This window comes from Pyrus communis, chromosome 8 (assembly GCF_963583255.1).
Source record: "Pyrus communis chromosome 8, drPyrComm1.1, whole genome shotgun sequence".
NCBI classification, from domain to species: domain Eukaryota; kingdom Viridiplantae; phylum Streptophyta; class Magnoliopsida; order Rosales; family Rosaceae; genus Pyrus; species Pyrus communis.
In genome coordinates, this window is record NC_084810.1 from 26,129,660 (window position 1) to 26,143,110 (window position 13,451).

At 39.9% G+C, this 13,451-nt stretch overlaps 1 protein-coding gene across 1 annotated transcript; it reads right to left on the minus strand.

The window, feature by feature from the left end:
• Positions 1 to 7,873: 7,873 nt before the first annotated feature.
• On the minus strand, positions 7,874 to 10,468 carry LOC137742136 (G-type lectin S-receptor-like serine/threonine-protein kinase LECRK4). Its single transcript, XM_068481897.1, has one exon. The coding sequence runs from the start codon at positions 10,466 to 10,468 to the stop codon at positions 8,045 to 8,047; it is 2,424 nt and encodes an 807-aa protein (XP_068337998.1). The 3' UTR covers positions 7,874 to 8,044.
• Positions 10,469 to 13,451: the final 2,983 nt, after the last annotated feature.

The following is a 13,451-nucleotide window of genomic DNA, read 5'->3' on the forward strand; positions in this document are numbered from 1 at the left end:
GAAGTTTGTGAACACTTCTTTTTAAAAACCTATATCGGAATTTATAGTGCCTTCTGAAATGAAATATTTACAGTTTGTTTATCTTGGAGGTGCAATTTTATGTTTTTTATTTTTATAATTATATTAAATTTGTATTGGGTTTAGCTAAATCCCAATTGCTTTGTGCCCTTTTGAGCAGTAAAAAAATGAAATCTTGATAGAAATTTGCAACGGCACTGGTAAAAAAAGGTAATAAAAAGATGAAATGTTCTGTCAAAATGTGAATTAATTTAGACTTTCAACTTGTTAAGAGGGGAGAACAGTACATAGAACTGTAACAAAGAACTAACTTTGGCAGCAAGGAAAACCTAAACAATAGATGAACCAATGGGGATAATCACTGTCATCGTTGCCGTCGTCAAATTGCACCAGCTTGAGTTTATTATTTTAGATATCCTTCTCGTGCTTTCGGCCAAGTCTTGTTTTGTTCCCTTAATTAGGTGCTCACCGCCTTGTACAGTGAACACTGGTGAAAACCGAGTAAATAAGCCCAGTGACCAAGCTCAAGCTCCTCCTCCTCCGCTTCCTGCTCCCCCACCCCATCACCATCCTCATCAAAATTCCTGGAGGGTAGAACTCTATCAGAAGGTTTCGATTATAAGGTTGGTGGGGATGGGCAGACAGAAGATGGCTTGCTGGTGGTGGTGGTGGTGCCGAAGATGGGTTCGGAAAAGATCACGACCATTGCAGACAAAAGGATCCATTGTTTTGCTTGACGGAAATGGGAATTTGGGAAATGAGGATGACGAGAGGAAATTGAAGGTGGGGGGTGAAGGTTGACAAAAATGGGGTTTGGGCCGCGGACGATTATTTTCCTTTTTTTGGTTCTGTTGTAGCTTTCATCTTATTCTGTTAGGAACTTAGGATATATAGAGAAGACCTGTGCCGACTCGTACACTCCGTGGCATATCGGACAACTGTACCATTTGTCGGGTCCGCGGTGGCGCATGCTGTGTATCAGCTCATCGGCTCCCAGATGAGAAATAATTTCCACATCAAGCGGCTGCAGCCCCTCCTTGATAGCGTCGTCATAGGTGTGCTCCTCGGGACGGGTGAAGGTGGGGTTTGAGCTTCTCGGTGAAAGCTGAGTGGATCATCCGAGTGACCAAGATGGCTTGCTGCTGCTGGTTGTGGTGGTGCTGCAGCCCCTCCTTGATAGCGTTGTTATCGGCATGCTCCTCTGGACCGGTGGAGGTGGAGTTTGAGCTTCTCAGTGAAAGGTGAGTGGATCAGCCGAGTGACAAAGATGGCTTGCTGCTGCTGGTTGTGGGCGCTGCAGCCCCTCCTTGATAGTGTCGTTATAGGCATGCTCCTCGGGACGGGTGAAGTTGGGGTTTGAGCTTCTCGGTGAAAGCTGAGTGGATCAGCCGACTGACCAAGATGGCTTGCTGCTGCTGGTTGTGGTGGTGCCGCTGACGGGTCTGCCGGATCCGTTGTTTTGCTTGACGGAAATGGAGTTTGGGAAATGAGGATGACGTAGGAAATTGAGGTGGGATGAAGGTTGACGGAAATGGGAATTTGGGTAAAGTACGATTATTTTCCGTTTTGTTCTGTCGCAGCGTTCTGTTAGGAACTTAGAATATAGGTTAGTGTATAACGGTAATTTCAAGTTTGCTTCGTGATCATGACGACCCACCACCAGAGTGCTTCTGTTCCGCTGATCCAACGGCACCACAAAATCGACACGATCCACCCCTCCTTGAGGGAGGGTGTGTATCCGTCCATCATCATCTCTCAGATGAGAAATAATATTCTCATCATCAATGGAAACATTTTCGTGATCACCACGGCCATCGTCTTTGTCTGACGGACGGTGGACTCCCTCGGCAAGACTGGACTCTCGGATATTAGGAGTTGGAAGGTCAAGATTTTGCTGACTGGCGTCATTAGGCGTGACTTCATCATAAACGAGGATGATGATCATCATGAATGAATCCATGATGTGATTGTTTGAAGTGGATTGGAGAAGTTGGATGGTGAAAGAACAATGAAATAATTGAGTTTGAAACTCAATTATATAAACCATGAGAGTTGCGCGAGGTACACAAGGTAAATGACTTGAATGGTCGATATGTTTGTTCGTCTTAGCTTTCACCATGTTGGGTTATATAGGGAGGTTGGGATGAATTCTTGCTTGGGAAGTGACAACGGTAATTTCACGAGTTTTGTCATGAATAATACTGATTGGACCAACGAAAGAAGCCAAAAGCAGGAGGACCATTATGTTTTGATAAGACCAAATTCGTGCGTTATTGAGTTCATAAGGAAAAAGAGTAATTGAAAAATTAATATCAGGTCATTATGTTTCGATAAGACTAAATCTATACGTTTTCTCAAGATGCTGGTACAACAATAGTGTCACGAGTTTTGTGCAGAGAATAAAGATTGAACCAATGAAAGATGCCAAAAGAGGGAGGGCCATCATGTTTTGATAAGGCCAAATCCGTGGGCTTTGAGTTCATAAGGAAAAAGAGTAACAAAAAAAATTAAAATCTGATGCAATTTTGTTTCGATAAAACCAAATCTATGCGTTTTTTTCAAGAGGGGTTCACGAGTTTTATCAATTAATACCTACTGGTCCTACGAAAGATGCCAAAATACATAACGGTCCAACGAAAGATGGCAAAATACGTAATGGACCACATAAAATGTCGAAAGAGGGAAGACGTTTTGACAAGAATAAATTTGTGCGTTATGAGTTCATAAGGAGAAAGAGTAACTGAAAAATAAAAATAGGAGGGTATTATGTTTCGATAAGATCACTAAATATGTGCGTTTTTTGGGAGGGTACAATAGTAAATTCACAAGTTATATTCCACATACAATAGAGATTGAACCAACGAAAGATGCAAAAAGAGGGAATGCTATTGTGTTTTGATAAGATAAAATCCGTGCCTTTTGAGTTTATAAGGAAAAATAGTAACTGAAAAATAAAACTTGAGGCCATTTCAATAAGACCAAATTTGTGTATTTTTTTTAAGAGCATAACTATAATTTCATGTTTTTTACTACGGAGAATAGAGATTGAACCAACAAAAAAATGCCAAAAGAGGGAAGATCATTATGTTTTGATAAGACCAAATCCCTGTGTTATTCAGTTCATAAGGAAAAAGAGTAACTGAAAAATTAAAATCAGGTCATTATGTTTCGATAAGACCGAATCTGTGCGTTTTCTTGGGATGCTGCTACAAGGGTAGTGTCACGAGTTTTGTGCAAAGAATAAAGATTTAATCAATGAAAGATGCCAAAAGAGGGAGGGCCATTATGTTTTGATAAGACCAAATCTGTGGGCTTTCAGTTTAGAAGGAAAAGAAGAAACAAAAAAATTAAAATGTGATGCAATTTTGTCTTGATAACACCAAATCATTCGTTTTTCAATAGGGGTTCACAAGTTTTTTCAATTAATGCCTACTGGTCCAACAAAAGATGCCAAAATACATAATGGTCCAACGAAAGATGGCAAAATACATAATGGACCACATAAGATGTCGAAGGAGGGAAGACGTTTTGAGAAGAATAAAATTATGCGTTATGAGTTCATAAGGAGAAAGAATAACTGAAAAATTCAAATTTGAGGCTACTACATTTTGATAAGATAAAATATGTGCCTTTTGAGCTTATAAGGAAAAATAGTAACTGAAAAATAAAACTTGAGACCATTTCAATAAGACCAAATTTGTGTGTTTTTTCAAGAGCGTAACTGTAATTTCACTTGTTTTACCACATAGAATAGAGATTGAACCAATGAGGATGCCAAAAGAGGGAAGAACAAATCCCCGTGTTATTGAGTTCATAAGGAAAAAGAGTAACTAAAAAAATTAACTTCTTGTTTTTCCACAAATAAAACCTACTGATCTAACGATAGATGCCAATTACATAATGGACCACAAAAATGTGAAAAGAGGGAAGACGTTTAGATAAGAATTAATCTGTGGATTATGAGTTCATAAGGAGAAAGAGTAACTAAAAATTTAAAATATGAGGCCATTATGTTTCGATAAGACCAATTTGTGCGTTTTCATGAGGGTACAATAGTAAATTCATGAGTTATTTTCCACATAGAATAGAGATTGAACCAACGAAAGATGCCAAAAGAGGGAACAACACTTTCTTTTGATGAGATGAAATTTGTGCATCTTGAGTTTACAAGGAAAAAGAGTAATTGAAAAATAGAACTTGAGGCCATTATGTTTCAATAAGACCAAATTTGTGTGTTTTTTCATGAGTGTAACTGTATTTTCACGTGGTTTACCACAAAGAATAAAGATTGAACAAACAAAAGATGCCAAAAGAGGGAAGACCATTATGCTTTGCTAAGACCAAATCGTGTGTTTTGAGTTCATAAGAAAAAGAGTAACTGAAAAATGAAAATCTAAGGCCATTATGTTACTAGAAGACCAAATCTGTGTGTATTTTCAGTAGGTTATGATAGTAATTTCATGATTTTTCCATAGAGAATAAAGATTGAACCAACAAAAGATGCCAAAAGAGGGTATACCATTATGTTTTGACAAAACTAAATATGTGTACGTTTTGAGTTAGCAAGGAAAAAAAAAGTAACTAAAAATTAAATATGATGCCATTATGTTTTGATAAGACCAAATTTTTGTGTTTTTGAGTTCCTAAGGAAAAAAACTAACTGAAAAATCAAAATTCAGATGCCATTATATTTCGATAAGAGCAAAGTTGTGCGTTTGTAGTAGTATCTTTTGATACCATATGGCAAGCAAGAAGAGATCACTGTTAAGTATTCGAAACTCGAACGCAAAATCACTGTAAGTTGAGAACCACCAAGCAGGCTCTTCACCTGCAGTGAGAATACTTTCCATTCTGGAATTGTTATTGGCAGAAGCAAAAGCCATGGCCATTGTATTCACAGCAGTGAAGACAAGGTCGTCACAGACTGCAGATGTTCATTTTGAATTCTAACCAATGTGGATGGAGTCGCGCTTGCGGCTAAAAACTATATTCAACAAGTTCTTGCCAATAAACATGATCATAATTCAGGCCCTCCCTACAAAGAGAAGACAAGGGAGTAGGGAGGGTGGCGAGAATGCTAAACAGGAAAAGAGATAGGCCACAGATTTCATCAATACCAATCGCTTGGGAAAACACAGTTTCGTAGCAAACTTTATAATTCTTAATACGATGATATCATAAACTAAAGCACGAGTTAGAAAGCAAACCAATAATTAGTCGACTAAAAAAGATTGATAGCCCACAGTTTGGATGCCATGCCATCCAAACAACGCCGGTTTTAACCAGTTCTGGTATATGGGAATGGACACGGTCAAGGTTGAACATGTAGTTCCACTTTTTCTTCAAGCATCTGCACAACCTTCCTCATAGTACGCCTAAGAGATTGGTCTTCTTGAACACACCGAAGTGCAACCATCACGACCTTTTGCAGTTTCCATTGTTCAAGAAAGGCCTGGGGTTCGTAATCTACTACAACACATAATTCTCCATTAACGTAGAAATTGTACACCCAATCTGTTATATTTGCTCTCTTTGCAGTTACTTTCAACATCAACGCTTCTCTTACAAGAAATGATCTCTAGCTGCGCAACATCGAAGCTGTATACGCCAACTTTGATAGTGATTCGCAAGATATGAAACCACTCAGGTGCACATGCAACATAACCTTTTGTTCTCCAAATGGCAGTATGAATCTGGCTCTGATTCATTGTCAAAATTGCTGATCCAAAATCAGAGATCCGAGCATTGTAATTATCATCGAGAAGTATGTTCTCAGGCTTTATATCACACTGGACACTTTGCGTGATGCATTCTTCATGCAAGTAAAGAAGTCCTCTGGCAACTCCATAAGCAATTTCAATTCGTTGTCTCCAACTTGGTTTCACCTCAGCGAAAAGAAAGCTTCCTAATGTGCCATTGCTCAAGAATTTTTAAACTAGTCCCTCATCACAATATCCGGAAAGGCGAACCAGATTCTTGTGATGTATCTGACCAAGTACATTCAATTATGTCGTAAATCCTTCTCAATGTCATGCAGTACATAGTTTAGCTTCTTCACTGCCACTAATTCGACTCCAGAATCAATTTGCATTACCACTTTGTAAATAACTCCAAAAGCACCCTGTCCTAGTTCTAAACAAAACAAGGAGGTCCATGAGCACTAACTTTCTTCTCTTACCTTTTTTTTGGAAAGGAATACTGCTATACAGGAGGTGGAATTGCAGTTCAATTAAAGTATAATGGCAGGATAGCCGCCTCTAACTAAATTCACACAAGTTTCGTATAGAAACAACAGCACCAATACGGATTTTAGCTTCCTCCTGAATCCATTTGTATCTTCTCGAATCTCTTTATAGCTAAAAGAACACAGATTTGAACCCAAAATTGTTTTGGACTCGAATTTTATTTTAGGTTGGCTGGGGAATTTGGTGATGGAAGCTTGCATTATTGTATTTTGTTTTTGAGTGGCCTGCTTTAATTGAGCATTCAGATTTTCGAGAGATGAACGACTAACTTCTTGTTGATTGTTCAAGGAAAAAGTTGGGAGGTCTTTACAGCCAACACTGTAATTGCATTATTCGATAAGGATCATTTTGCTCCTGGTCGAACTCTGGGATACTAGAAGAACAATGCTTCGTGGATGAGTATGGTCAGAACATTTGGCACAAAGCAAAACAAAACCTTAAAATAAAAGGAAATCCAAACAAAAAAATTATTGTAGAAATCCTACTTTGACTAGATAGCGTATCAGTCAGGTTGTAGGCACGTTTTAGGGTTTTTTCATGGTCTAGAAAATTTTAGAAAAACACGTTTTGGCAAGTCTTGGATGTCTTCTTCAAGGATTGGGGTCGCATACTTCATGGAAAAATCGGGAGAGCCTTCAAATCTTCTTCTTCGACGCTATAACTCGGTTCTGAATTTTCAGCAATGGAAGTCATTCGACCAACAGGAAAAATACTCTTCCACTTCAAAGCAGCTGACGGCACGATTCGTAATTCGACTCCAAGATGTCTAGATTATGGAGAAACTGGCCTCTTGTCTAAAACACACAAAGAAATGTATTTTCCGCTTAAACTAATTAAGTGTGTTGATGCATGTCCCACATGGCAACATCGGAAACTTGATGAAATTAAATCCCCTTATATTGAAAAGTTCGACTACTAATTGCTTTGAGGCCTTAATTTTGTATTAAACCAGACCTAATGGATTGCACATGTGGTTAAGTTAAGTCAGTATTGATGTTAATTAGTAGTAGGCCGTTGGACCGTCTCTAAAAGTTCGACGAAAAGCTGAAAATAGATAAAATAAAGAAATGTGTCTTTTTAAATCACTTCTCTCCTGCAAATTAATTAAAATTAGTACAAAGTAAGTGAATTATGAACCTATCAGGATCCTGCTGATATTAGTTAATGGATTGTAATTTATAGAAGCAGTGTTTGGATAAGGGCAATTCATCTGTTTTTTTAGGAGGATTCCGATGATGCAAGTTTTATCTGCTTGCGTAGAGTAGAAGCAAATTGGTAGCAACAAAACCAAATCAGAGTGAACATATAAAACCGTCTGAGGGAGACGATGAACGGAAGGATGTAGGAGTAATATCCAGCTGCAATTTTGTGTAATGAGACTGCGGCTGCTGTTCTTTTTGAATTCCAAGTCTGCTACTCTTACCAATGTGATTGAAGTTTGTACCGCCGCTGAAAACTAAACTGAACAAGTACTTGCCGATAAAAAGGATCGTAAATCGCTGCCCTCTCCACTAAGAACACTAGGGAGTAGAGAGGGCAGCGATAAGTCCAATTCGTACAGGATAAGCCACAAACTTCATCAGCACCAACAGACTAAGCAAACGAAAATGTTTTCATAACAAACTTTATCATTCATAACAAGAGTTACATACATAAAGCATTTACCGTTTTATCTAAATCATTGCATTACAAAACCAAAAATTGGTAAACTAAACACAGATTGACAAACAGATTGACAATAAATACACCTTCACTGCAATACAAATAACGGCGGTTCAACCTTATCTGGTATATGGGGATGGACATGGTGGAACAGGCACTTCGACAACTCCTTCAAGCATCTGCACAACCTTCTTCATAGTAGGCCTAAGAGATGGATCTTCCTGAATACACCAAATCGCAACCATCACAAACTTTTCCAGTGTCGTTCGATCACCCAAGGCCTCAACTTCACAATCTACAACAGCATCTAGTCCTCCTTCAACGTAGCAATCATAAACCCAGTACGTTAAAATTGCTCTCTCTTCACAGTTACCTTCCATGTCAACGCTTCTCCTACAACAAATGATTTCCAGCAGCACAACACCAAAGCTGTACACATCAACTTTGGTAGTGATTGGCAAGTTCCTGAACCACTCAGGTGCAACATAACCTTTTGTTCCTCGGATGGCGGTATGAGTCTGGCTCTGATTCATCAGCAAACGTTTTGCCAAACCAAAATCAGAGATCCGAGCAGTGTAATAATCATCGAGAAGTATGTTCTGCGGCTTTATGTCACAATGGATAATCTGCGTGCCGCACTCTTCATGCAAGTACAAAAGCCCCTGCGCAACGCCATAAGCGATTTCAATTCGCTGTCTCCAACTTGGTTTAATATCAGAAAAAAGAAAGCTTGCCAATGTGCCATTTCTCAAGAACTCATAAACTAGTAATCTCTGTTGCCCCTCGTCACAATATCCAAAAAGACGAACCAGATTCTTGTGATGCGTCTGACCAATTACTTTCAGTTCTGTTTTAAACTCCTTCTCGACATCTTGCATAACATAGTTTAGCTTCTTCACCGCCACTTCAACACCAGAACCAATTTGCATCACCCCTTTGAAAACCACTCCAAAAGCACCCTTTCCTAATTCTTCATTGAACCCATTTGTAGCTTCTCGTAGCTCTTCATAGCTAAAAGAGCGCAAATTCGAGTCCAAAACAATATCGGTACTAGATCTTACAGGTTTCTTCCGGAAAATGAAGAAAATACCGAGACAGATAGCAGAACTTAAGACAAAATTAACAAAGATAGAGGTACCTAATAGTGCTGATTCTACGCGTATCACAGCGTTCCGGCTCTTCTCTTTATCATCTGGAATTGGCTTTGGAGGAGGCTGCAGACTGGCATTATCTTTTCGGACTTTTATGAAGGTCTGTGAATTAAGACCGCCATCCACTCTCCCGTTCGAGAGAGGTAACTTCTTTTTCCAGCAGGTTTCAGACCGGAAAACAGCAACAGCGCACAAACAGTCTTGAAAGCAAGACTCGTTGCACTTGTCCGCGGTAAAAGGCTTTAGCTGCACATAATCTGAGGTTGGCCAATCAGTATTTGTCAGCACTTTGACATCATACAAATCTTTTCTGGGACCTTGCAGCTCATCTTCTTCACAGCCTTGTATAAAATCGGGTTTGCATCCTCGGTATATATCATTCGGATCAAGAAAAGAAAACCCTTCCGGGCATTCGCAGGTTGGCCTAATATATGGTTTGAGCTTACAGACACTGTTATATCCGCAAACACCAACGCCCATGTCTTCAAGAAGTGTTTGGCAAATGTCATCCGGCGTATACCACAGAGGATTACTCCAGCTTGCATTTCCAGTGAAATTTTTCGGGTGAGAATATAAAGTGAAAATCCCATCAAAATCAAGAGTTGCCCTTATGTAGTTGTCCCTCGCCGAGACTCCCTGTGGCCCTGTAAGAGTGAATCTTCCACCATTTTCTCTCAGAACAAACATGTACCCTGAGCTGTTGAACACCAATTGTCTACCTTCACTACCTTCCACAGTCCCTGCGGTGGTCTCCGTGTCGAAGTAAGGGTTGTTGGCAAAATCTGTTGGCAAGTTGACGGTGTTGAGCACGAGGTTTCCATCATCTTGCAAGCGCAGCTGGAACCGCCCTCTTGTGTAGTTAGTCTTCGATTGTCTAGACGAAAGCTTCCCATTTCTCTGAATTGTCTGTCCAGGCAAAACGGTGTCTGTAGGATTGCTGAAGGTCTCCCACAAGCTCCCCGAATTTTCGTCTTGAAGGACAAAGTTTCCGGTGTCATTCATGACCCCGATCGCAACAGTCCCGGAGGTTGTTCCGGATTTCCATATCTCTCCACCCTGAGGATTGTTGAGAACTAGTCCACCGTTGGCAGTCAAGTTCAAAATTGATCCCCCAGGTGCAACCACGGGGTTGTTATCCTCATATGCATGCCAAACTACGGTTTCTGGGATTTTCGCATACCATATCGAAAGCAAGAAAAGATCATTGTTTCCGAGGGGAGAAAATCCAAACGCGAAATCACCATTTGGAGAAAGCCATGATGAGGAGGCACCTGTACTTGCAGTTCGAGAACTCCCAACTGCCACTCTTCCATTATTTTGGGAAAACACAGAAATTGGTAGCAAAAACAGTGAGGAGAACAAAAGCATCTCCACAGAAAGAGCCACTGCCATTGCAAAAGCACCAATTTTTCAACTTAGCTTTATTGATTAGCTATATTTCTTAATAAAGCATTGGTTCTCTGTTATTTCTGCAAGTAAATGTGCGTGCACCATAATTTAGGCTTGACTAATCTCCATGCCTGTCATTTTCTAAGTTGTTTCCTGGAATTAAAGGCCTCTACCCCATCCGTAGTACCCATCAGCCACGACGTGACCTCAGACCTCGCTAGGGTCACAAACAAAAATTTATCCGAGCCTACACAATAATTTCTCCGAACCTACACATATCGTGTTCAAATTACACATTTAATCATTGTTCAAAATACAAGAATTTCATTTTGAAAAAATAATATAATGAATAGTTCTGTACATAATAACACCGAAACTTTCTGTGATAGAACTTATTGTTTCTCTCAACTCTTTGTAATGTTGCAAGTTGGAGCAATATTGATGTAATTAGTAATAGCCCGTTGACTTGTCTCTCTCAAATCTCTTTTCATCCTATTCTCGTCCCTCGTCCATTTTATGATTCTACTTACCTAAGCACTTATAAATGTTCCAAATCAACAAAGGACTTGTAACTTAAATAGTTAAAAGAACATTTATCACTACACTCGAGATTCTAGATTTCAAAATATAATATATAATATATATGAATGTTCCAAACCAAAAGGACTAGTAAATACGAGTATGAATCACGCATCTGCCGGCCATTCAAGTCCACCAGTCAAAATTCAACAATGGGGCTCACAAAGAAAATTAAAAGTAAATGCAGATTGAAAACAGACCTCCATGACCAAACAAAGACGACTAAGTCTTCCCGTAACAACATCGTTCCGATTTTATCGGAAAATATGTGTATTTTCATGAAATTTCACTTGTGGTTAGATCTTTTTCTCTTAAAATTGATTTTTGGGTCTTAATTGCTGAACCCAAGGGCACACCCCCTGTTTTGTCCCCCGGTGCCCTTTCCCTTTGTTTTATTTTTATTCTGAAAAGTCTCTCTTTTTCTCCTTCAGCTCACTCTCCCTTATCTCCCCCTCTCGGCTCTCTCTATCTCAGTCCCCTCCGAGGGCTTTTCTCACCAACAAACAACACCACCATCCTCGAGCTCCCTTCCTGCATCGTTGAAACCCGACGAAGGCGAAAGAGTTACCGAGTTCCGGTATGGAGGATGAGCTCCGAAGCCTTTTCTCGAATTCCCGTCATGAGGGTAAGTTTCTAAACCCTTTTGATCGTCTGTCCCTCGTCACTGGTTGAAAACTAACCCCCTTGTACTTGCTTTGGACGTCAAAACCAAGAAGAACCAGTTCCGGGATACTTCCTCAGTTTTCCTACGAGCACGGCCTCTTTCGAGGCAATTTCCGGCCAAACCACAGTGAGTTGGCTGGTGTGAAATGTATCAATCTCTTCGTCTCGCTGAGGACTACAACTTTCCTTTTGTTTCACTTAATTTCGTTCAGTATTGAAGAAGTTATATTCATTTGAATCTTACCCAATTTCCAACGGCCTTCGCGGCTTTCGAGGCATTTTCCGGAAAAACCACGGCGAGTTAGACGTCTTACGAGATATCATTCTCTTCGTCTCTTCGAAACCTACAATTTTTGTTTTTGAATCACTCGATTTCGTTGAGTATTGACAAAGTTATGACCTTTTAAAGTGTGTCTAATGTCTGGCCGAATTCCGGCCTTCTTCAATTGGTTCCGGCGACCCACATAACAAACGGGCCAAAGAATCAGCCCAAACCAGCGCCGAGCCCAACCTAAACCAATTCCCTAAGCCCAAGCAAATGAAACCCAAACCCATTACCCTTTAAAGCGTAACCTAAAACCCAAACCTTGTTAGTTTAGGCCTTTGGGCTGTAAAGGCTCGGGCCTCAGGCCCGTTAATCTCTTTAAAACCCAACCCAAATCTTTTTATTTTTATTTATTTTATTTCAAGCCGAACCCATTAGAAACCCTTTTATTTATTTATTTTATTTGTTTGAAACTAAACCCAAACTCTTCAAGCCCAACCCTTTTTAAAAGCCTAATCCAAACTTTTGTTAACCTAGGGCCTCAAGCACTAAACCCTTTAACCTTCCAAAACCTTATACCCTAGCCGACCCAAACCCTTTATGTGGAATATTCTTATGTTGACGTTTACGAAATTTATCTGGGACCTTTCTTAGGGTAATTCGACATCCTGAATCCGTTTCCGACATCTATTTTCCCAAATTCAATTGTTACAGTATAGTTTTATTGATTGGACCCTTTATGTGCTTAGGGGCAATTATTTGTGACGATTCCATATTCGCTAGTTTGCGCGGCTCTTTGACGGTTAAGTATCTATGAGTGGACCCCTTCTAAAATGCATGTTTTAATAGTAGAAATGCATACATTAAAAGCATGATTTAATGATTACGTTTACGAAACGTTTTATGAGATAACATACTTATTGAGGCTAGTTTGAATTATTACTAATTTTCACCCGTGTTCTTATAGAATATCTGATGAAATGAAATATTTACAATTTGTTTATCTTGGATGTAAGAACCCGTCCCGGGATTTACATAAGAAAATAGGTATTTTTGTATTTTCACTAAGTTTGGGGGATACCTTCCTTTTTAAAATTGTTTTTGAACCTTAATTGGTGAGCCCAAAGGGCCCACCCCCTGTTTTTGTCCCCGGTTCCTTCCCTTTCCCTTTTCTTTTCCTTTTTTTTTCTGAAAAGTCTTCTCCTCTCTTCTCTCTTTCTTCCTCCGTGCTCTCTCTTTCCCCCCTCCTCTCGGTGCTCTTTTCTCCGAGCAGAACACACCCACACACACACACACACACACACCCATGCCCACACCTATAGCTCTTTTCTAACCCCGTGGTTGTGTTTTGGACGTCAAACCATGAAGAAACCACCTCGGAGACTTTTCCCAGTTTTCCGGCGAGCACCGCCCCTTTCGAGGCAATTTCCGGCCAAACCACGGCGATTTGGCCGGCGTGCAAGGTATCAATCTCTTCGT